The 24018-nt window shown below is 41.1% G+C and overlaps 1 protein-coding gene across 1 annotated transcript; it reads left to right on the top strand.

Moving 5' to 3' along the window:
• cica (capicua transcriptional repressor a) lies at positions 1-23958 on the top strand. The gene is given in 21 exon segments (XM_058753391.1): positions 1-165; positions 2731-5451; positions 5454-6440; positions 7380-7511; positions 7617-7767; positions 7972-8065; positions 8307-8489; positions 9845-9977; positions 10091-10378; positions 12707-12804; positions 14125-14995; positions 15555-15694; positions 15792-15952; positions 16854-17041; positions 17125-17526; positions 17913-18085; positions 18213-18337; positions 19402-19553; positions 19846-19977; positions 20070-20195; positions 21266-23958. Coding segments are annotated over 20 exon segments (7362 nt in total). The 5' UTR covers positions 1-165; positions 2731-2897; the 3' UTR covers positions 21538-23958.
• The last annotated feature ends 60 nt before the right edge of the window (positions 23959-24018 follow it).

The raw sequence follows: 24018 nt of genomic DNA, 5'->3' as shown, positions 1-24018 counted from the left end.
TCACCATTTTGCGACTGTAGAGTACCCTGGAACCTCAACGGCTGGACTTTTTCTCATTTGCGGAAGAAAAACACTCTTTGCAAAAGCTTTCTCGGGGATTCCGTGGTTTTATAGGCTTGGTTTTCGCATCGACACCATTTCGACGGCACTGTAAATATTCACGGGGTGAGTTGAAACCTTTCATCTGCAGTACTGCAGTGATCTGCCTATATATTTAATGCTGTGTTTTGCCTTTACGTCGCGGATCCATCTACACTGTTTCGCCGTCAGTTGTTTAATTTTTCTTAGTGGATTGGATAAAATGGCGGAGTAAGAATTTTAACATACACACACATTGAAAGGGAGGGGTGGAGGTGCACAGTCAGCCTAAAAACTTTTTTTCCTGAAAATATTTGTGTGACACAACAGCTACAGCTTCAACAAACTGCTTTTGTGTCTTCCTTTACCTTTCAGGAACTGTCACTGCTTATATCCATAGTTTTTTTACGTAAAGATAAGGCGATTATTTTGTTCCTTAAACTTGACTATATTATAATAATATGTTTTCAGTTGCATTCAGTAAATTTAATTCGGATGTTTTCATATTTATAGCCTATAGGCGCATATATTTGAGAAGGATTGTTTGTTTTTTCTCATATTTAATAATATGGGCACCGTCGCCCTCGATTCAGGAGCCTTAGGGAGACGGGAAACTGCTCTGCGGCCTTGTGTTATGGAGGAGGCCTACGCCACTCGACTGTGTCGTAGGTGGTTGTAAGCGTAGAGTAGGGCACTACGACCAATAAAAGCGCTTGACACAGATACGGCGGTGTACTACTCAGCAAAACTTTCGCAAGTCGACGACAGCAGCACAATTGTTGATGGGAAACAGGGCTTTTACTTTGTTTCAGGACATTTGTGTTTATTTGGAGTCCTGCTGTTGCATGGGAACATTTATTATTATGCATAAGATTGAGTTGTTATAATTACTTGAAGGGTCAGTGAGTGCAGTGGGCAGGCCGAGAAACTTAAATAGCTATTTAGTGCATTGCATATAAACTTTTTTTTTGCCAGTTCATGTTTTACACAGATTTATTTATTTATTTTTTTAAATTTCATTGATTTATGTATTTAGCAGACATCCAAAGTGATTCATATAGCATTCAAGGTATACATTTTACCAGTTCATTCATTCCCTGGGAATCAAACCCATAACCTTGATGTTGCTGGTGTCGTGCTCTACGGTTTGAGTTACAAAATCATTAAAGTTATATATATATTTCCTATATGAAGCGCCACTTTATGGGAGTTGCCATGTTATTACATGACACAATGTGTCATGCAGAGTTGACAGTTACTGCTACTTATTATATAATTATAAAACATAGGCCTATAAAAAAAAATTATGTTCAATTAATAGTGTTTCTAAAATATTAAATATCTTTATTTTATAAACATGACATTTTAAAAAAGCACAAACATAACCGTAGTGATGGTATGTATGAGCATGCAGCCTGCAAGTTCATACAGAAAAAGGACACCATGAGTAAAAAAAGTAATGGCAGTATAAAATCTGAACCAGTGGTACTATTGGTATAAAAACCGAGTGCCCTTTTAAATAGAACCTTTCATTATTTACATTGTGTGTTATCTTATATGCACTGGAATAGTTTAGTGGCCCAAAAATTTTACTCGCCTACATGACCAAGCAATAAAAGTCATAGCAGGTCTTAGTAAACTATTTTATGATGGAATTTTCTTACTGAAGGTTATATACTGCATATCTTAGTTTTGCATATTGCCTGCAAACTTGTCTTACAGTGCAAATGGCAGTGTGTGGTTACTGTGGTTTCTGCTCACAAGAATGGGACAGTTTTGCATTGCGGACCTAAAACGATCTGTTACATCTTCATCAATTCCAGCATGCATTGGCTTATCAAAAGAGGTCATTCATGTTCTGACCTTTAATCATAATATATTAGATGCACATCCGTAGTTTAATAAAAACCAGTCAGTCGTATTTTATAGTCATAAACCCTGCATGCAGTTTTTGGAGATATTCAAAGCTTAAATGAATTGTCATTTGACTATACTGAATTATTTGTAATCTGCAGGGTGTATTTAAACTGGGTTGTAGAAAGTGTATCCAAGTGTCTAAATATATTTATGCAAACATTAATGTTGATGACATATCTGTGGGTTTTAAATGGGCTTTAAACAGAAGTCTGGATAGTGAATAAAAGGGTGTTTTGGTAGGAGGAAAGAATGCGTAAGTAGTAATGTGTAAGGATGGTATTGTACATTGAGATGTTGTAGTGCTGTGACAGGAAGTGAGGACTGTAGGGGTGGATTGCCTCTGTAACGAATGCAAAAAGGTCATTTGAAAGAGCGAGCGAGAGAGAGCCTTAGAGTCACAGAAATACCACTGAACAAGGAATTCCCCCGCCTCCTCTGATCCAGCCAAAAAACCAAAGTGTGTGTGTGACTTGTCTGGGCAAGCATTTTTCTTTGTGTTCTGTCGTTGTCAAATTTTCTCTTTATTAAGTTGTTATATCCACTTTTTAAGGCTATGTTATATAAATTCGCACTGAAGATGTTTTGATGAGATTAGGCACTGAACTTAAAACTTTACTTTGTGCACTAACTTGTTTTTGGTTGTATATTCAGTTTTCTATACTCCCGATTCTCTATATGAGAATTGTAGTGCTGTATTACAAACTGATCCATCTCATGTGCTGTGTTTCATTGCAGGCTCTAATTTAAGAAGGAAAGGACAGCGCAAACAGGAAGAGGCTTGGACGAGAACAGAAGAAAAAGAGAAGGGGCGGGATGCAAGAGGGAAACAGAGTGGAAGATATTGATAGGCTGGGACTCGCAGGAAATCAGGAGGATTAGAGACTCTCTTAGAGCAAGACAAGATGAAGCCCATTAAAAAGCAAGAAAGGCGGTCGCCCCCATCCACTCGCGCCAAGGGAGTTAAGAGGAGGACAGCGGACAGTAGCCCACAGGAAGAGAAGAGAGAAACAGAGGAAAAACCCCAAATTTCACCTACCTCTCCCAAGAGACATATCTCCTCGCATTCTGACTCATCACAGGAAGGTCCACTGAGAAGAAGCGGGTCTCCGGAAAAGGAGGGGGTCCTCAGTATAGCAGGGGATTTTGGGAAGACAGAGGAATGCACTGGGAGCTCCAAGTCTGGCGGAACACAGAGTGACAGCAACAGTAGCACGACCAGTGCTAGCAACAGCCCCAACCCTTCGTCTAGTCGCAAGACGGCCACTTTTAAGGCCCGCGTGCCCAAGAAGAAGTACACCTCGGAGCACTGTGCCGGAAACCATGGCAACGCCAGCACTCCCAGCACACCCCCACAGAGCAGCAGCAGCTCTCATAACGGAAGTGGTGCTAGCCAGGGCCCAGCTGCCTCTGCTGCACACACGGACCTACACGGTCAAAGCCAACTGGCTGAGGACAGCATCACTGGGTATGGACACAACAATGTACCTGGGCCTACAGGTAGAACTGCAGGCGAGTGCGGAGAAAGGGACGGGCCGAGCGCATCCAGCCCACAGCGTTGCTCCTCAACCGACACAGCCAGCGAACACTCGGCCGACCTAGAAGTGACAGCTTCAAGACGTGATTCTCACTCCAACTCCCAAAAGCCGCAAGCACATAGCACTTCGACATCCCCGCAAGAGAGCCTGTCATCTGGTCTAGCTGGGGTCCTCGCCAAAGGTCTCAAAAATCAGAGAGTTCTGGCCCGACAGGGTCCCAGATTAGGGGAAGGCTGGCCTCACGATCGGGGCCGGGAAATGTCTGGAGTGTTTCGCACTGGAGTTGTGCGGAGAGTTAGCGAGGAGCATGGGATTGTGGAGGTGCAATTAAATGGAGAAAAGACCATATGCAAGTACCCATTTCGAGTGGCTACTGATTCTGTTGACCTTATTCTAGATGCATCACCTCCCGGTGTGGCCCCAGTGGCTATAGGCACACGAGTCTGCATCCCCTTCGGAGGAGGTGACGAGGGCAGTGAGGGAGCACAACAGTGGTACAGAGAAGGTATAGTCACTCAAGTAGATCCACACCCAGCTGTGTCTTTCCCATACCGTGTTCAGCTAAGGGAAGATCGGTCTGATGAGAGAAAGGAGAGGAGAGGTGTGGAAGATGAAGGAAGGACTCAGGCCATTTGGGTCTCACGACAAAATCTCCGCCTCCTGGTTCCTCCTTGGGACTTAGAGCCGCCCCAGCCAGCAGAGCCAGGGATTGATGGTAGGAGGGTAAGAGAACGAGAGTGGGAGGAAAGAGAGGACATGGAAGTGGAGCAGGAGGTGGTTCAACTGACTAGACCAACGTTTGTTCAGAGTTTGCTTCAACCTTTCCCCTCACCCCATTCTTCGTCTTCTGTCGTTAACACTGCCATCGCATCTGTACTCAGTGTGGCCCCAAACAGAGACTGGGAACATCACAGAGAGAAGGATCAGGAAAGAGACTTGCATAGGCACTTAGAGAGAGAAAGGGAACGAGAACGAGAAAGGGAGAGGGAGAGGCAAAAGCATCATCCTCTTCATTCATCCACCCCAGATGGGGTGGACTTGGAAGTCAGCTGTCTTAGCCAGCTAAGGGATGGTGGCATCACTGCCTTGGGAAGCAAAGCTCTGGGGGCTCCTTCTCAGCATCGGCCCATTCTTTCTAAACCAAACTACCTCAACCCTCACCTTTCTGTGGTGAGAGGGCTCAGCACCCCGATTGCACCCCACCTGCCCCTTGCTCCTCACCCAAATCATCCCCCTATGCTCCTGGGCCTGGATTCAGCCACAGGTGCGGCAGTCATCTCCTCCACATCCCAGCTTCCTCCCTTGCCCCCAAGCTCTTCTCGAGGCTCCCTGGACAAGACCCCCAGCTCCAACTCGCATGGTGCATCAGGGGGTGGCTCTGGATCCTCGTCCTCTTCGTCACGTTCCCGCACACCCCTCACGGCCGCTCAACAGAAGTACAAGAAGGGCGATGTGGTGTGCACCCCTACAGGCATCCGCAAGAAGTTCAACGGCAAGCAGTGGCGCAGACTGTGCTCACGTGAAGGCTGCTCGAAGGAGTCGCAGAGACGCGGCTACTGCTCGCGACATCTCTCCATGCGCACCAAAGAGATGGAAGCCGGAGGCGGGGTTGGCCGAGACAGGAGTGGCGCCAGTAGCACGGGCACCCTCACACCTGACCTTCGTTTAGGTGGACGCACCAGCAGCGAATATGACTGGGACGACAACTCAAGAGACAGCAGCGAAGCCAGCAGCCGTGGTGGGGACTCTCGACCACGTCTGGTGATGACTTCTCTTATACCACAAGAACTGCCACGTGACATGTCGCGCTTTGACTTTGACGAGTGTGAGGCTGCAAATATGCTTGTCTCACTTGGCAGCTCACGCTCGTGCACGCCCTCATTCTCACCTGTATCCAATCAGTCACCGTTCTCACCTGCGCCGTCCCCTCGCCCACGCTATTTGGCTTCCGCCCAGCTAATTTCAGCCCCATCACAGCACCACTGACCCCTCGTCGCCCTCGCCACCTCAGTGGCACGAAAATCCCTGGCACTCCCATCGCAGAACGTGAGCGCCACATCTCTGGCATCGTCCCCACTTTTCAGACCAACCTGACGTTCACTGTACCCATGAGTCCCAGTAAACGTAAGCTGGATGTCCCTCCACCTCCGCTGCCCAATGCATCAGACTATGTGAAATCTGATCCCCAACTCAATGACCCCGGCCTTAGCCTCAACGCGGCAGCATTCAGGGTTCTATCCCCTCAAAGCCAGCCTACCACCCCCTCTTCTCTCTCATTTCCTCGACAGAGGAGCGTCACAAGCCGACCCTCATCCTCTGCCGCTTCCACTCCACCTCCTATGCTGGTTTCTCCCACACCACCCTCACCACTGCCACAGGATCCCAGCTCACGTCGTATCGTTCCCCTGCGCGATTCACCTGTCATTGTTCGTAACCCCGATGTGCCGTTGGCAAAATTCAGCGATGGCCCCCTGAGCCGTAGAGCAAGCTCACGCTCTAGGGAGCACAGCCAGCCCCCTCACCATGCCGTGGGCCTCCAGGCCCCTGTGCCCATAAATGGCGCCGCCACCAACGGAGCCGTTCTCCTTCGCAATCCCACTCCCACCTTAGTTCTGGTGACTTCCTCTCAGTCATTGACGCCTGTGGCTCCTGGACATCCCGCCTATTCAAACCCTGGCGCTTTGAATGTGTCCACCTCTAATGCAACCACTGGACCTGCCCTTGCACTATCTGGCTCAGGAGGTAAAGAGCAAGAGAGGAAGTCAGGTGGGCCTGCAGATGCAGGTGGTGCTCTCCCACAGCCTGTGGCTTGCCATCCTTCACCCACTGCTCTGTTGCCTCTCATCCTTCCAGCCGAGTCCCCTCACCCTGCTCCTCGCAAAGACATCATCATGGGACGGCCTGGCACTGGTAAGAGACCTTAAAGAGGAATAAAACCAATTACAACACTGATGTTTGTAAATTGATTACCATAGACACCAACAGCTTAAAGTATGTAAAATAATTTAATAATGTGAATGTGCTAACTTTATATTATTTGTACACTACAATACAAAAGCATTTTTAAAATAAATGAATACTTTTATTCATCAAGGTTGCATTAAATGAATGATTATCCCTGTAAAAGATTCTCACGTGTTTCTTGAGTTTCAGAGCAAATCTCAAAATGTCTCACACTATGCTTAGATTTAAGTCAATTTCTGTGTTCTTTTAAAAATGTAGTGCCAAATTATCCAGGCAGTTCTATTCACATTTATTGTATCCAAATACATTTATTGCACAGCATAGTTTATTTTTACAAAAGAGAAAAATAACTTTTTTTTCTAGAGTAGTTTGTGCAGGCCAGAATATGTTGTTTTGTAAATTGGAGTACACCAACAAACACTTTCTATTTCCTCTCAAGCTGACAAACTGTAAAAATAAGGGGGGCTCAGAGTGACTTTGGTATGCTGGTCAGCAGCAGGTGTGTTTGGGTGTGTGTAGTGAAGAATGCACTGTGCTTTCAGGGTCAATGTTTCTTTAGACAGTTGCAGCATGTCTGAAATGATACACGGGAACTTGCCCAGACATGCACGGCTAGAGCATGATTGGACCGCCCTGATTCTCATGAGTACTTAATCTGAGATACACAGATCCCTGCAATGACAGATGCACAGGACAGTTACACACTTTCTTTGTTTCACCAATCACTGATACACAGACATATGTATATGAATGGCTTTCATTCAGGTTCAGTCTGACACAGAAAGGTGCCTTTTCACCAGTTCCCTCCTAAGAGAATAGAGAGGCTGTAGATTTTCCGAAAGAGTCATGTGAATATATAATAGGTTTGTCTGTTTCTGCATTTAGTTTGGACCAACGTGGAGCCCCGCTCTGTGCCAGTGTTCGCGTGGCATTCGTTGGTTCCTTTTCTGGAGACCAGCCAGACAAAAATGTCCATGCAGCCTGCAGATGGCCAAACACTTGTAAATCAGAGCAAAGGTAACATCTGAACACTATAATTTGACATTGCAACATTTTCTTGTATGACACTGCATAGAATATACACAAAATCACATTCAGTTGATGTGTTGAATATTCTTGTAGAACCTCGCTGTGGAGTTGCCCTTGTGACTGAGGGACATACTGACCATCCAGCACCACAGAGAGGTTCCCCGTCTTGCCCCCCTCCTACTGCTGAAGACCCACCCGTGGAGAGAGGAGGTGACAGTGAGACCGAGAGTGATGCTGACGACCTGTAAATATCTGTTTGCATCTCACCTCTTGAGAATGACAGCAAACATTTAGATTATAATATTTTTTTTAAAAATTACTTTGTAAGGACACATACACTATAATAATAAAAATATTTTCATGTAAAATGAAAATATTTTTTCCACTTTTTTTGGTTACTGTTTTTGATGCAATTCTCAATACTTTTTTTTTATTTTGTTTTTTTAAGTTTTTTCCCAGTTCAAGACACTGCTCCATCCATCAGTCCAGTGAAAAGGCGCACACAATCTCTCAGTGCACTCCCTAAAGACGGTGACAAGAAGGTAAGTTTCGGTCTGCTATTCGTGTCCTTTTATCAAAAATTTTTATCAGTTGCCTGGTTTGAGTATCACCAGACAGCCCCGCCATCTCACTTTTTAGTAAGAGGGTTTTTTAGTTGTCAAGGGTTTCAGGCTACAGTCGTTAAGCGTTGCCATCATTCATTTCCCTTTTTATCTTCTGTTAAAAGTATTATACAAATGTACACTCAATATTTCTCCAATCTCTCTCTCTCAAACCACAAAGAGGGAAAAGGACCACATCAGACGGCCAATGAACGCATTTATGATCTTCAGCAAACGGCACCGTGCGCTGGTTCACCAACGGCACCCCAACCAGGACAACCGTACTGTCAGTAAAATACTGGGTGAATGGTGGTACGCGCTGGGACCCAAAGAGAAGCAAAAGTATCATGATCTTGCCTTCCAGGTACAGTCATTTTTGTGAAATATTATCAAATACTGCATAAGAGAAAGATGTCATGCCAATCTGTTGTCTTCCCTTTGAAATTAGGACGTAACATGGAGTTAAAACGTGGTTTTGCATCTGAATTAGTGATACACCGATATCAGTTTTACAGTGGTTGATATACAGTATGTACTGTAGATGCAAATATCTGGAAAGGAGGATGGTTGATGGCCAATTTTTATCATTCAAATTGTTTTTATGTTTTTTTTCTCTCATGCTAATCAAGGCTCCTTTGTTTGTTAAGAAATACACTAAAACAGCAATATTGTGAAATATTATTACAATTAAAACAACTGTTTTCTATTTGGATGTATTTTAAAGTGTAGTTTATTCCTGTGATGCAAAGCTGAATTTTCAGCATCATTACTTCGGTGTCACATGATTCTTCAGAAATCATTCTAATATACTGATTTACTGCACAAAAACATTTCTTCTTCTTCTTAGTATTATTATTATCATCAACGTTAAAAACAGTTGTGCTGCTTAATATTTTTGTATCAATAATAAGACATTTTTATTCAGCATTTTTGGTGAATAAAAAGTTCAAAAGAACAGCATAAAAAAAAAAAGATATCTAACAATATAAATTACTATTATAATATATAATGCATAAAATGAATAATGAATATATATATATCTTTTTTTAATCTGACCACAAACATTTAAACGGTAGTGTAGTGTTATCAAAATTAATTATTCATCATTTAGTAATACTATAGTGATGACAAATTTATTAAATAAAATTATCATAGATTTAAAGATTATGCATTTACATTACTTTCATGTACAAATATCAGAAATCTGAATATGTACATGATCCATTGTTGTTATTGATTAAGCCTGTTTTTTTTTGTTTTTTTTTACATATTTACTGACTTACTGATATAAAAAATATAATTCAACTATGTTTGGAGTACTACTTGTGCACAATGCACATTTCTTAATATTAAGCCTAAAATATGTTTTAATGTCACTATTGACGAGGATTGTATGATCATTGAATAATATTGGTCTTTAAATGCAAGATATTTAAGGTGTACCTAAAGTATACTTGCAATAGTTCCACTTTAGCACAACCCAATATACTTCAGTATATCTTTAGTTGGACTTCAGCACTACTTCCGCACAGTTAAAGTGCAATTAAGTACAACATTAGATGTTCCAGTTTAGCAGACTTTAAGTATACCAATTTAGTATATTTTAATTAAGTACATAAACATGTAAATGTATTTATAGAAATATACTTGCATTAAATAAATGTATTACAAATGCATTTTAGTATAATTATTTTTCACTAGGGTTTTGCTGTTTTTTAGGTGAAGGAGGCACATTTCCGAGCTCACCCTGATTGGAAATGGTGTAACAAGGACAGAAGGAAGTCCCTGTCTGAGGGCCGGGGAACTCCAGGGGCCAAAGAAGCTCGCGAGCGCAGCGTGTCTGAAAGCACAGGTCCGTGTGGGAGTTTGTTTATATGCGTGGGCGTTTGTTGGTCTTGTGAAACTATGAGTGTATAGTAGTGTGAAACACAACTGATGTTGAATTAACCTTCTTTGTTTCCCCAGAGGCCCATTCCGCATCTCAGGGGGCAGACCACAAAGGAGCAGGTCCCAGCTGGACTTCACCTCGGTCTGACTGTCATGGAGGATCAATGGGAGAGCAGCTTCAACGGCCTCGCGCCTTTTCCCAGAGCGCTGTGCATACTCTGGAGAGGAGGGAGAAGGAGAGAGTGCTGGAAAGCACAGGACTGTTTCATCCCCGTGCCCCTGCTCACCCTCGACGACTGAGTGAGGATGTGACCAGTGATGAAGAGCCTATGGTGATCTGCGAAGAGGGGGATGATGATGTAATAGGTAAATTACATCCACCTCATTTTGCAACACAAAAGTGAGCTGTGAATGTGATTCATTAGCCGTTAGGGGTGCAACGGATCGTAGATGATCCGTGATCCATACGGACCAGTCCCCACGGTTCGGCACGCATGAGTATAGACTGAAAGTTATCATTTACACGTGTTTACCAATTTACACATTCAAGCAATTTCAGATGAAGGAGAAATCGAATCGGGACTCGCGCGAGAGAGAGCGCGGCGCGATTCAGAAACCGCGTTTCAGACAACAGATGGATACATTCACACAAAGTTATGAGAAATACCCGTTTTGGCAAGTATTCTGGTAAACACAGTAGGTTATGTCCATGTCTTAAGTTAACGTATACAGCTGACTAATCAAACAACACCACAGCTTTAACAAAGATTAATCTGTATTTAACTTATGCAGTAAGCATTATTGTGTTGTTTTACACTTAATGATTACATTTCTGCACCTGAATACTACTGTTACTGTCTTTATATAGCCTATAATTTTATGTTGTAGGCTGTACATCTATGCTCGGAATTTATGCAATTGTTCTTGTTGTATTACTGACTTTAGTAGTTTCTGCTGGGGTATAGAAGTACTACTTAATGTAAGCTTTTGACTACTAAATGAAAAGCAAATTTTTATTTATTTATTTACATATATATATATATATATATGTATTTTTTGGTGATCCTTGACTCAAAAACCGTGAGTTTTGTGATCCGTTGCACCACTATTAGCCGTTGTAGGTAAATAACTGCAGTGCAGCAAATGGTAAAACTATTTACACTACAAACTACACTACAAAGGTGTTTATAATACCTTAAAATACTATAAGAAATACAGGTTTGCAATATCAAGCGGATGTTTTGGACTGCTACAAATAACTGGAAATGAATGACATGGAAGTTCTTGCGCATTCAAGTTACAAATTGCCTTACATTAAAAATAAGATGGATACATTTTTGTCAATATGATAAATAGCAGCAACCCAGAACACCCTAGCAACCACCTTGAATGCCCTAGCAACCATCCAGAACTTGTGCACCACTCGCAGTTTCTTCAGAAATGTAAAAAGTGGTTACACTTTATTTTAAGGTGTCCTTGTTACAGTGTAATTATACATTTAAGTACTGAGTAATATTAATTAACTACATGTACTTACTATATGGTTAGGGTTAGGATTAGGGTTTGGCTTAGGGTTACTTGCATGTAATTAATTGTTATTATAATTGTAGTACATGTAATATGTGTGACAAGGACACCTTAAAATAGTAATGATCTGTCAAGAATTAACTACTGTATTAATGTTTATTTATGTGAGTTATTATAAAGCATTGCCAGCCCAAGAGCAAGCCTCACTTTCTATGCTAGAGGTCTGGATCTTATGAAATCTGCTTTATTTTGTCTGGATTCCATTTTTAATGGTTTTATTACATTTTAATGATTAAGAAGGATGACAAATTAATTGAATTCATACAGTTTTAACAATTTAAAAATGTATACAAAATTGAACAATATTAGACTTTAGAATTGAACAATTCCATTTTTAATAGTTTAATTAAATGTTAATAATCAAAAAGTATGGCTAATCAATTGAATTCATAACGTTTTTATAATTTAATGATTTATTAAAAATGTAAATAATAGAGCCTTATAAAATGCGTTTTAATTTTTCTGTGTTTTACAAATTTATTATTGAAGTGGTACAGTGGTAATTATTGAACAGTGGTAATCAAATAAATATGTAAAACCTTAACAATTTAATGTATCTTAAAATGTAATCAAATCCAGTTTTAACAGTTCCTTTTATTTTTTGCTAAACAAATTGCCACACAACAGAGGTTGAATGTCCTCATATGGTGAAACGGTAGACGCTTGAGTGTAGTAGACGAAACTGCATCTTTAATTTACACAGGCATGCAGAACATGCAGACTTTTCATGGTTTAAATTTCATGAAATTTTCTATGACTGGATTCTGCATTTTGAAAAAGTAAGACCCCAAAACCCCCAGATCTGTAGATAATGCTGTTATATGTGGAACGTACCCACCATCAGAAAATGATTATCTTTCAGCGATTCGGTTTTGATTTTACAAGTGTTTTGCTTTCCATTCTCATTTTCTCATTATTAGTCAGTCCTGACTGATTCTTGAGTCTGTGTCTCCCACGAGCTCTGTGCTCTCTGATGCACCACCACCATCCAAACATCATTAATTCATTTTGGAAAGGCAAAATCTGCTCACTGCTCTGCGCTCTGAGTCCCATGAGTGTGAGATTTGCAAGCCCTGGTCTCACAGCTAACGTGTGATTCCCCCACAGAAGACTCGTTTGCAGACGGCTCCATTGACCTGAAGTGTAAAGAGAGAGTGACAGACAGCGATGACGAAAACGAGCATGCGGATGAAGCTGACAGCAAGGTAACACTTAATACATCACATGGGTAGTTGGCATGACATGTCAAGCAATATGTTCTGCATTACATCTGTTACAGTTAAACTATTTTCAACTTCTTTTTAAACTCTTGTTAAATTATTCATGCAGTTTTAGGTCATTTTTAAATGAATAAATGTTCTGTACTACATGAAATCTCCAAATTCCGTTGGAAATCTGATTAAAAACAGTGACAAAAGCACACTTTCACATTATGCAAGTCATAAAATCTTGATGTTTTAAAAATATCAGTGTTATTTGCCTCTTAACCACATCCAGCTGTCATATGTTGTCTAGAATAAAGTTCATGTTCATATTTAATTGATGAAAAGACCATAGATCTCTTTAAGAAATATGCTTTAAGTTAGATAAGCCTCATTACCATAGCAACAGAAATGATATTTGCTCTCATCTAGTTATTATTTATAAAAAAAAAAAAACAGATTATTTCAGCATCTGTGTGTTTGGTTGTCTGGCAAGTAACTATTATTTCTTCAGGATTTTCTCATGAGGTTTTCCACGCCAATGGATATACCCACAAGGCAACAGATGTCTCTAAGCGTTCTGTCTCTTAGATGGTTCATTAAACAAATAGTTTTCCTTAAAGGGATAGTTCACCCAAAAATTTAAGTTCTGTCATTATTTACTCACCCTTGTGTCGTTTAAACCTGTCATTTTTGTATAATTGAGATACTGTTATAGCTTTTATCAGTATTTTGAATTAGTTTTTATTTTTATTGTATTTTATATTGTTATTGTAGTACATCAAGTTAAATTAAATGGTGTATACACACACACACACATATATATATATATATATATGTGTGTGTGTGTGTGTGTGTGTGTGTGTGTGTGTATACCATTTTTTCCCTCCAAAAACAACATAAATATATTAAAAGTAATCCATATGACTTTTGTGCTATATTACACATTGAGCCTTCCTGAAGCTAAAACAGTAAAAAGCATGACGCTAACAGCACTAAGGTCATGCATCCCAGGGAATGCATGAACTTAAAAAATGTATAGCTTGAATGCAAAGTTGCTTTGGAAAAAAGTGTTGGCCAAATGCATAAATGCAATGTCAATGTCAAATCCAAGTGGTCTGAAGCCATACATGAACACAAAACTGAAGCTGTTTTTCACTTAAAATTTTATTCTGTATTCCGCATATTTGAATTGTAATGTTATGTACAGTTACAAAACACACACCAACACAGACATCAAATCCAACATGAATGTGAATGAAATGATCAGATTATCAGAGTATAATAGTGATTTTATGCCACAAATTATCTTTTTCTCTTCAGCGCACCTTCCAACCAGTCCATTCCTCTTTGCCGTTCTCTCCGAATGGCACAACTGGCAACAAAGACAACGAAGAGGGGCGTGACAAGAACCTGGAGAAGAAGGAGAAGAGAGGCATGGGTGGTGCAGAACTGAATAATGGGGGGCCCAAAGAAGGGAAAGGAGGAGGTGGAGGAGGGCAGGTTCCGTTCCATGTTCATTCGGCCTCCGTCACTGGTATAAACGCCACTTTGCTGCACAATGCTGGGACATACCCTTCGCGAGGTGCTGTCAGGATGGCCCCCACCGTAGTGACCAATGTTGTTCGTCCCATCACTAGCACCCCTATCCCCATCGCCAGCAAGCCAGCTGATGGGGGTGTGGCTGTTGGGACCCTACCTCCAGACGGGAAGCCCACGCTACTGATCGGTGCCGGCGGAGCAGGAGGAGGTGGGTACTTTCCCTCCTCTTCTCCCAAACCTAATGGGCAAGGAAGCTTAGTAACTGGCTTAGTCCTGGGAGGAGCCTTCCCAAACCAACCCACCGTTCAGCTCATCACCCCACCCCAGCCTACTCCATGCAACGGAGCCCCTAGTAACAGTGCAGTACCCCTTCCCCTGCTTCATCACCAGTTCCTCCCTGCTGCCTCCATTACGCCCCCTAGTGGCGGGAAATCCATAACACAGGTGCAGTACATCCTTCCAACTCTGCCTGCAACTGCCAATCCCAACAGTCCCTCCTCCCATCAGACCCAGCAGCCCTCCAGCATCCTTACCTTGCCCAGTGCCGCACCCACCCATGTGACTCTGGCCAATGGTGTACATTCAGGGGCGGGGCAAGGAATAAGATATGCTTCAGTCCCAGCGGTGGGAGGAGTCAGCCCGGGAGGTGGAGGTGAGATTTGGGGCAGTTAAATTGTGGTGAAGAAACCGGGCATGCGTTAAGTTAAATTGAGGGTTCTCACAGGGATTTTCAGGACATCAAAATACATTTATTTTAGCTTGTATTATACTTCATTTTTTTGGTTAATTTTAAATAAGTTTAATTATTTTAAGCTTTGGACAGCACTAATATTTTCAAGTTTCTGTTTTAGAGGTTTAACAGAGCAAAACCTGTGGTTGTGAATGACTGGACTGGATATTGCATTCTGTGTAAAACAGGCCCAATATTTGACATATGAGTGAATTGGTTCTTTTCAATGACTCAGTCGAACCACTTCACAAATGACTCATTCATGAACAAGTCAGTGAAATTCATTTCAGAACATGTGGGAAGCCTACAAGTTATTCGATGTGTCCAAGGGAATGTCAGCTTTATTGATGCTTTTCAACAGATTTAATGAGGTTTCCCAAGCTGACAAGGATCAGGATTATGCACACAGTGTTAGGGAAATGAGTTTATCAAGTCTATTCTCGGTCTCTACTATATCAGTCCTTTTCATCTCTGTGCACAGTTCAAGCGCAGTCCCCAGTCTTGCAGAGCAAGATGTTGGTTCCCATGGCAACAGTCGGAACAGGATCTACACCTCCGCAGCCAATTTCCCTGGTGGGTCCACCCCTTCCTGTTCAAAATGGGACTCAACCAGGAAGTAAGGTAGATCGGCTCGAGTTACTATCATGGTACACGAACGAGAAGCATTTATTGTATTTGCAACAGATGTGTCGGATTCATGCACTTCTTTGCTTTTCAGATAATTCAAATTGCACCAATGCCTGTGGTCCAAACAAATGTGCATCCTGGAGGATCAGTGCATACTGGCAGCTCGTTTCCTGTCTCTATGCCAACGGCGACTGTCATGGCCCCTGGGCCCACCCCTCCTCAGACGGTGCTCTTGACGCCACCACCTACAAGGTACTTTACTGCCCACTGTCTGTTTAAAACTGCTGCCAGACATCTGAGCACTGAAACATAACACAGTCTAACCTTCTAGTAACTGTGCCAAATAGGACATGTTCCTGGATCAGCATCCTTGTTGGTTCTCGAACAACATATGATTTAACAATGTACTAACACTCTTTGTGTTTAGAAGACAAAAATCTTTATATTCTTTTATATTATACACAAATATAGATGATTTCTTTGCCTTATACATAATAATAAATTAATTTTGACCATGGGCGCCAACCATTAAGAAAGCTACTAAATTTGTTAGTTGACAAAAGTTTTTAAGATGAAATGAAAAAGATGCATAATTATGACTCTAATTAAAGGATTTTACTGAAAACATGCTGTTAATACTGTTATACTGTTACAAAATAACACTGCAAGATTTAACAATGCACTAACAATGTTTTAAGAATGTGTATATGTATATTTTAATACATTTTTGATTTTATTAAATATTTTCATTTTTAATCATGGGCACCAAATGATAATAAAATTACTGACAAATAAAAACACATTTTTTTGTCACTGATAATAAAAATGGAATGAAAAGGATTATGAAATAAAGAATTTTTATTTCTAAAATGATATGCCATTTCACTCAAAGTGAAATTAACTACAGTTTTGAATATGGCATGATGAAACAATATCTACTCTGAAAAGACTTTTTTGTCAAAAAACACAAACTGTCTAAAACTAAAATAATGGTGTAAAAATGAACACTTTTATACCGTTTTATCAATTGTTCATCCTCTGATTTTAGTAATTAGGGTTAGGAGCTGAGTGTCAAGAGAGATCCAGATACACGTCTTACTTGGAAGTGTCACTGTGTCTCAAATCTAACTTCTGCTGTGCTGTTGTTGCACAGGATCACATATGTCCAGTCAACTCCTGGAGTTACAGGTAATTTGCCATTGGGTTCAACACCTGCAGTCTCTTCCACCCACCAGACCCCGTCACCTGCTGGTCCATCTTTTTTGCAATCTCCGGTGGCGACCCTTGGCTTCACAGCAATTGCCCCAGCCGGTCAAACCTTGGTTCAACCGATTGTTGCAAGTGAGTGTTATGACTGAGAGTTCTTTAAACCACCAACACATGTTTAACACTGCGTGACAAACATCATCAAATTTCTACCACAGGTCAGCCACCCCTCCTGGCTCCATGCCCACCCCAGAGCGGATTGTCACAACCTGCACAAACCTCGACGGCCACCCGTCAACTTGTGACCGCCATTTACCCCAGCGTCAGTTTAGCAGGAGGAGTTGTGTCAGTGACAGCCGTGCCACATAGCACAGCAAGTTCCACATCAGTTCCAGCATCATCCTCGACGCCTCAAGCGAAGACCCCCTCAGCTACGGCTGCACAACCACATGCGCAGACAGATGCGCAGCTGCAGTCTCAGGTAAACATGCACATGGAAAACGAGAGGGGACCAGAATCTAGGAAGGAGATGGAGAAACAGAGAGACCTGGTGGTGTCAAAGGATGGACATCAGACGCCACCTAGTGGTTTGGAGGAATCGGTGCAGCACACACATAAAGGTAAATCTAACCTCATTATCAAACCTCGTTAATTTCAGTCATAAATTTTGCTTTAAGTTAAGGTGTCCTGGCTACAGTGAAAATATACATTGAAGTAATGAGTAATAATTAACAACATGTACTTACTGTAAGGTCAGGATTAGTAATAGGGTTTGTTTTAGGGTTAGTTGCATATAATTATGCATAATTTACTGGTATTACTAAAAGAAGTACATGTAACGTGTAAAAAGAACACTAAAATAAAGATAGTTCAAAAGATACTACAAAACGGATATTATGGGTATTTCAAGGTCTTTAACAGCAGTGGTTATAAAATATTAATCAAGCATTTGCATTACTGTATGTTCTTGCAGTCCCTCGAAAGTCATGTTCAAAATGTTCAATAGGTCAGCATTGTGAAGGGAAGGAGGATGGAAAGAAAGGGAGCAAAATGGAGCGAGAGTCTGAGAGAGACGTAGGAGGGGGTGCGTCTCAAACAGAGAGAGCTGAGAGAGCAAGAGCGAAGGAAGAGGAGACAGAAAGTCAAGCTGAGATCAACAGCAAAGACGAGAGTCGAGAGGTGAGACGCTTTTCTCAGCTGTACAATACAACTTTGCTAAATTCAAACAGTTTTCATATGAAACTGAGCTGTGCAGGTTCAGATCCCCACATTGTTCTATAATCACTTTTTGATTTTTTTCTTTCAGGCAGGACACAGGGAAGCTTCTGCTTTGGACCCCCCGCCACCCCCTTTGCAGACTGACCCCCCTTCAGTTAAAAAGACCAAGTTCCGCCCACCTCCACTGAAAAACACCTCTGATGCTGGTGACAAGTGAGTGGCATTGCCCATGATCAGTCGACAGCAGTTTTTAGTGTACCATTTATATACTATTATAGTAAATATTAATATTTTAATTAGCTTTTATTTCTAAATTTCTTTTTAATTGTTTTAATTTTTTTTTTAAAATAATTTGTTATATTTTTATTTAGATTTAATTTATTTTTATTGTAGTTTTAGTAATTGTAGCACTTCAGCTTCAACTTGTTTATTTCAGTTTGTTGCCAAGGCAACATTTCTCATTTTCATTTCAAGTTTAAATTAAGATTACATTTTTTTTTTTTGGTTTAAACAAAAAAGTTTTAGTTTCAAAGTTTAAATTTTTATCTAATACATATTTTAATTTAAGCTGTAATCCAATCGATAAAGACTAGTTTTAATAACAACAGTGGACATAAACATTGTAACAGTGTCACCATTCGGCCAAAAAACATAATTTGTGCATGTACGCAGGTGCATTATATTTTTAGCCAGTGAGTTACTGTAAAATTAACGCATCTTAGTATTCAAGGTGGCAGTAGACCTTCAGATATATATGATATCAAACCAGATGTGACATTACTCCATTATTTAGCTACAGTTTACTAATTTACTTCAAGATTTTCTTCAAACATTTGCTCAGCCATGACAGTATTTGACCTGGAAGCGAAAACTGAGTGTAGTCATTTATGCCTAGTATGCATCGTTACACATTTGTCACCCTCTCTGTGAAATCCAGGCTAAAGTCTCAAAATCTAATTCTGAGATAACAAGCATCAAAGTTGTATTTCAACCATTAATTTCACTATAATTTCAATTTTGACACGGCCTTACTCAGTCAATATTAAAGATATGAAGGTTACATTTTCACAGAATGTTCTTTACCTTATGAAGGATGATTTTGTGTGGAAAACAGTAAATCACAAAAAAATGACTTTAGCTGGGTTTTCACAGAGAGGGGTCACATTTGTTTGTATTTGTGCATCTTTCAGGCCTTATTCTTTTGCATTTACACCAAATTAGTAGTCATATGTCAGTCATTATTTCATTTTGCAACAACTATATTTGCTCTTTCACAGGGTGCTGTTTGGCTCCTCTTTTGAAGAGCGTCTTAAAGAGCTGCCAGAGTTCAAGCCTGAAGATGTGCTGCCCTCTCCCAATTTACAGAGTCTAGCAACTTCCCCTAGAGCCATACTGGGCAGCTACCGCAAGAAGAGGAGGAACTCTACAGGTAAGAGAAGATTATAAATATAATGAGAAATTGCACAGTCAAATACCATGGTTTTTCTCAGACAATCACATGTACATTTATGCATTTAGCAGATGCTTTTATCCAAAGCAGCTTACAAAAGAGGAACAACAGCAATTTATCAAATAACCAAAAATATATATGATATATACGATGCCAGGTTTATTAGACAAACAAACTAGAGAAAGGGATCCAGGGGATTATTTTTGCCTAACATTTGCTTTTTTGGGTGATTTTCATCTCTCCTTTCACAAACTTTTCTCTCCTTCCTTAGATCTAGACACCGCCGACGACCCCAGTTCACCACGGAGGAAGAGTCGCCGCCTGTCCAGCTGCAGCTCAGAGCCCAACACGCCCAAGAGTGCTGCCAAGTGTGAAGGGGACATCTTTACCTTCGACCGGGCTGGTGGGCTCAGTTTTATGTTTAAACTCAGTCTCATGAACGCATGCATATAGCGATTTATTTATGTGTGTTTTCTCGTCTTCTGTGTTTATCAGTTGGAGAGACAGAGCATATTTTGGAGGAGTTGGACCGCGTGCCGTCTTCGTCTCTGCGTAGGATGTTGGACCAGCGGCGTGCGCTCGTTATGCAGCTCTTCCAGGAGCACGGCTTCTTCCCCTCAGGTAACACCAAGTTAACCCAGTATAGCACAGCCAGACTTTTGACTTGAATGGACCCTTTTCACATTTCTGGGTTTCTCAGCAGAGGAAGTCGTCATAGTTTGGTAAACTTCAATAGCAGTGAATGGGAGACTACCACAAATATATATTTTTTTGCAACCCCATTTGCTCAAATAGCAAAAGAAAACTCCACTATAGTGTTTTCGTGACATTCGAAAAAAGGAAAAAATAGAGAGTGTAAGAACGGCAGTCAGAAGAGAGAACAATGTCAAATTTACCGTCACTCCCTCAGCCGCTGCATTAGAAACACCCTCGCATTAGTGTTAACTATTTTTTAGTAATTTGACGCAAAGGTAATATAATACAAATTATTGTGTGAAACGCGACAATCAGTCTTATAAAAAGGGTCCATTGAATTTTTACTTCTATTGAGCAAAAAAAGTAAATTTCAAATAAATGCTGTTCTTTTTTGAATGATCTATTCATCAAAGGATCAACTAATCAAAAAAAAAAGTATTAAAAAAAATCAACATTTCCACAAAAATATTAAGAAGCAACTGTTTACAACATTGGTAAGAGGAAGAAATAATTGAGCAGCAAATTAGCATATAAGAATGATTTCTGAAGGATCATGTGACACTGAAGACTGTAGTAATGGGTGCTAGAATCACAGGAATAAATTAAATGTTAAAATTTAAATTTAGACTATGAAAGTTTGTTTCCACCACAATTCGGAATTCCAACTTTTCATACCACAGTTCTGACTTTACATCTCAATTCTGAGAAAAAGTCAGATATAACGTTAGAATTGTGAGATATAAACCCAGTTGTGAGGGGGGAAAAAAAACTCAAAATTGCGAAATGTGTGATGAAAAGTTAATTTTTATAATTAATATAAATTTTTCAAAAAAAAAAAAAAAGTACAGTTATCAAATTTATCGCTTCAGAGGCTCAAAGATATGCATATTTATTTTTTCTTTGTAACTGTCAGCATCAAATGGAAAAAAAAAATGCATCAGCCATTGTTGTGAAGGCAAAACTTAGCATGCATATCTTTTTTCTTTCTGGTACAGCGCAAGCCACAGCTGCCTTCCAAGCTCGTCACTCGGACACGTTTCCCAGCAAGGTGTGCCTGCAGCTGAAGATCCGCGAGGTAAGGCAGAAGATCATGCAGACCGCCGGCAGTTCCGAAAGCGTGGGAGGTGTGGTCAGCGGAAGCTCTGACTCCGCCTCTGCTCCCGGACCATCCAATCCAGCGTTCAGGGAGAATTCCGAAGCGGACGAGAGGGGCAGGGCCACGGAAGAGCCAAAGAAAGATGCGGGCGATCCGCAGGAGTCAAGATGAAGAACGACGGAGGAGACGAGCGGAACGAAAGAATGAAAGACGAATGTAGGGATGGATTCTAGAAATGTGTAAACCCATTTCCGCTGGCGATATACAGTACAGCACTTATGTGGATTTTGCTTCGTTCCTAATCGAACTGATTTCGTTGCCATTGCGTTCACTTCGTTGATGTTCTGTTGTTATGCACAGTTACACACACACACACACACACACACACACACACACGCACACACTTTATGCAATTACATAATAATATCACTTTCACACATTAACGACTTGCACAAGGAACGCATGAGGTCGCTCTCATTTGCATATGCCACTCGTGTTAGGCCGTCATTGGTCCACCTCTGCATTAGGGCGTGGCTTTACTTTCTGTCAGAATTTTAGAGCCCTTCAATGCTGCACCACAGGCAGCACCAAACCAGCCTGTCTGCACATGCTCAGTAAAGCCCCCTGCGTGGGGCCAGCACAGATTTTTATCGAATGGACTGAATGTTTTAGACGAGAAATTAGACTGTTTGAGGTACCGGTAACTTTCAATCCAAAACGGGGATGGGGTGGGTTGGGAGGGGGGTACAAATGCGCTTGCACTTTCATTTGTAAAGACCGAGAGACGGAGGAAAGCAATAGCCGGGGGAGGAGAAGGGTCTTCGTGCAAATGTTACGTCCCCGTGATGGGGTACATGCATCGGCTGTTACTGTTCTTCAGCACGGGCTGTAAATTCACAGGTTTTTTTTGTTTTCGTCCCAGAAGCAACAAACTCAAGACTCGTAATCACGTAGACCAGCGGAGCAGAAAACAGAGGCTACGGCGACCGCCACAATCGCATAAACAACAACAACAACACAGCACACTCAAAAGCGAGAGAGGAAAACACTGTCCTAACCTCGAAAAGAAGACGCAAACGAATAGAGACACTACCCCTCTTCGAATCAACGTGTAGTTATGCTTTGTCGTTTTGTTGTTGTGTCGTAACGGTGGAACTGACTGATATCTTATTTTGTATTAGCTTGCGCCTCTCTTCTTCTTCTTCTTCTTCTTCTTCTTCTTCCTCTAGTAATATTTTCAGCATGGACTAATCCAGCTATCTTAAGTGTTGGAGCGATTACGATGAAAAGAAAAAAGACTCTGTTTTAGCCTCTTAGCTGAAGCTCCTCTTCTCTGGCCGCCGACTTAGGCTTTTCCCCGTACACTGTATATATATAACCATGATGGCTGGGGAGGGGGGCAGAGGGTGGGCACGAGGCTCTCTCTGTGTTCTTTTCCTCGTTTCTTTCTTTCTTTTTTATATTTCAATCAGGTGTTTGCACAATATATGGTCCTAGACCATGGTTTAAATCAGGAAAGTATTTGTTTTTAGATATTTAAAAACTAACCAACGGCTTTGTTCCATTGCGTTCGATTCTCCCTTTCCGCATCCCGTAAGGAAAGCCCTTGTTTTTTCATCTCTTTAAGACTTTTAACCGAAGTGTTGATGGAAAGCGCCACTTTAAGCGCTGGTCTGGAGTCAGAGTAAGCTTTGTAGTCTGCGACGACCATTTCGATTCAGGATTACGCAAGGGAAAGCTGACCCGAGACCAGCGCTGGGGCGGCATTTCTCAGGATCTCCTCTTTCTTACTCTGCCTCTTCTTTCATTGGTGCAATAGGACGTGGGTGGGAATTTTTTTTGAAGTAGACGAGTGACCTGTTAGTGCCATAGATTTTCACTGTACAAGCTGTAATAAAAAATATATATATATTGAAAGGAGAGTGGGGGGAAAAAATCAATGAGTATCGAGAGAGAAATCCAAACTGAACAAACTAAGAAAAAAAAAGAAAAAAAATGTAACCTAGCACTTTCTTGCGTCTGGTTTTGCTGAAAGAGAAGGAGTGATGAGTATGAAAATGCTACTCAGTCTTCACTTGAATGTGTGACAACATAAATGTATAAATATACCTATATATTTCTATATGTCCATGATATACAGATGTCTGTGTGTGTGCGAGCGTATGTGCTTAAACATTACATGCACTCTGACAAATCAAACTTACTCCCGTGCAAATGCTATTCATATTCTCCCTCCCGAAAATGCAGTGGCACTACATTAAAGGACTGTTAGCATATGCCTGAAAACCGGTGGCTACTGATGTGTGTGAGGAGAAATCGGCATATGTAACCATTCAGCTCGATTCTGAACTTGATTTAATCTGCCCTTTCTTTCCCTTCCCCCAGTGACAGACAAATGCTTGCACACACACACACATACCTGCACATGTATGCGTGTACACCTTATGATTGTGTATCCAATAAACTGTCTTTACTTTGGAGAAGGAGTTCTAGAATGAGAAAGGTGAGTGTAAACTCATCAACAGGCATGTTGACCATGTGCAATATTTCTAAACAAGAGATTATTGAAAAAATTAAAGACCTAACACAACACTTGGCTTTTGTGGAGTTCTTTTCGCATGTATGATAAAGGTATGCTATTGATGGATGGAT

Source organism: Onychostoma macrolepis, chromosome 19 (assembly GCF_012432095.1).
Source record: "Onychostoma macrolepis isolate SWU-2019 chromosome 19, ASM1243209v1, whole genome shotgun sequence".
NCBI lineage: Eukaryota > Metazoa > Chordata > Actinopteri > Cypriniformes > Cyprinidae > Onychostoma > Onychostoma macrolepis.
The sequence above is the reverse complement of the archived record's forward strand: the minus strand, read 5'-3'. Positions and strand labels throughout refer to the sequence as shown.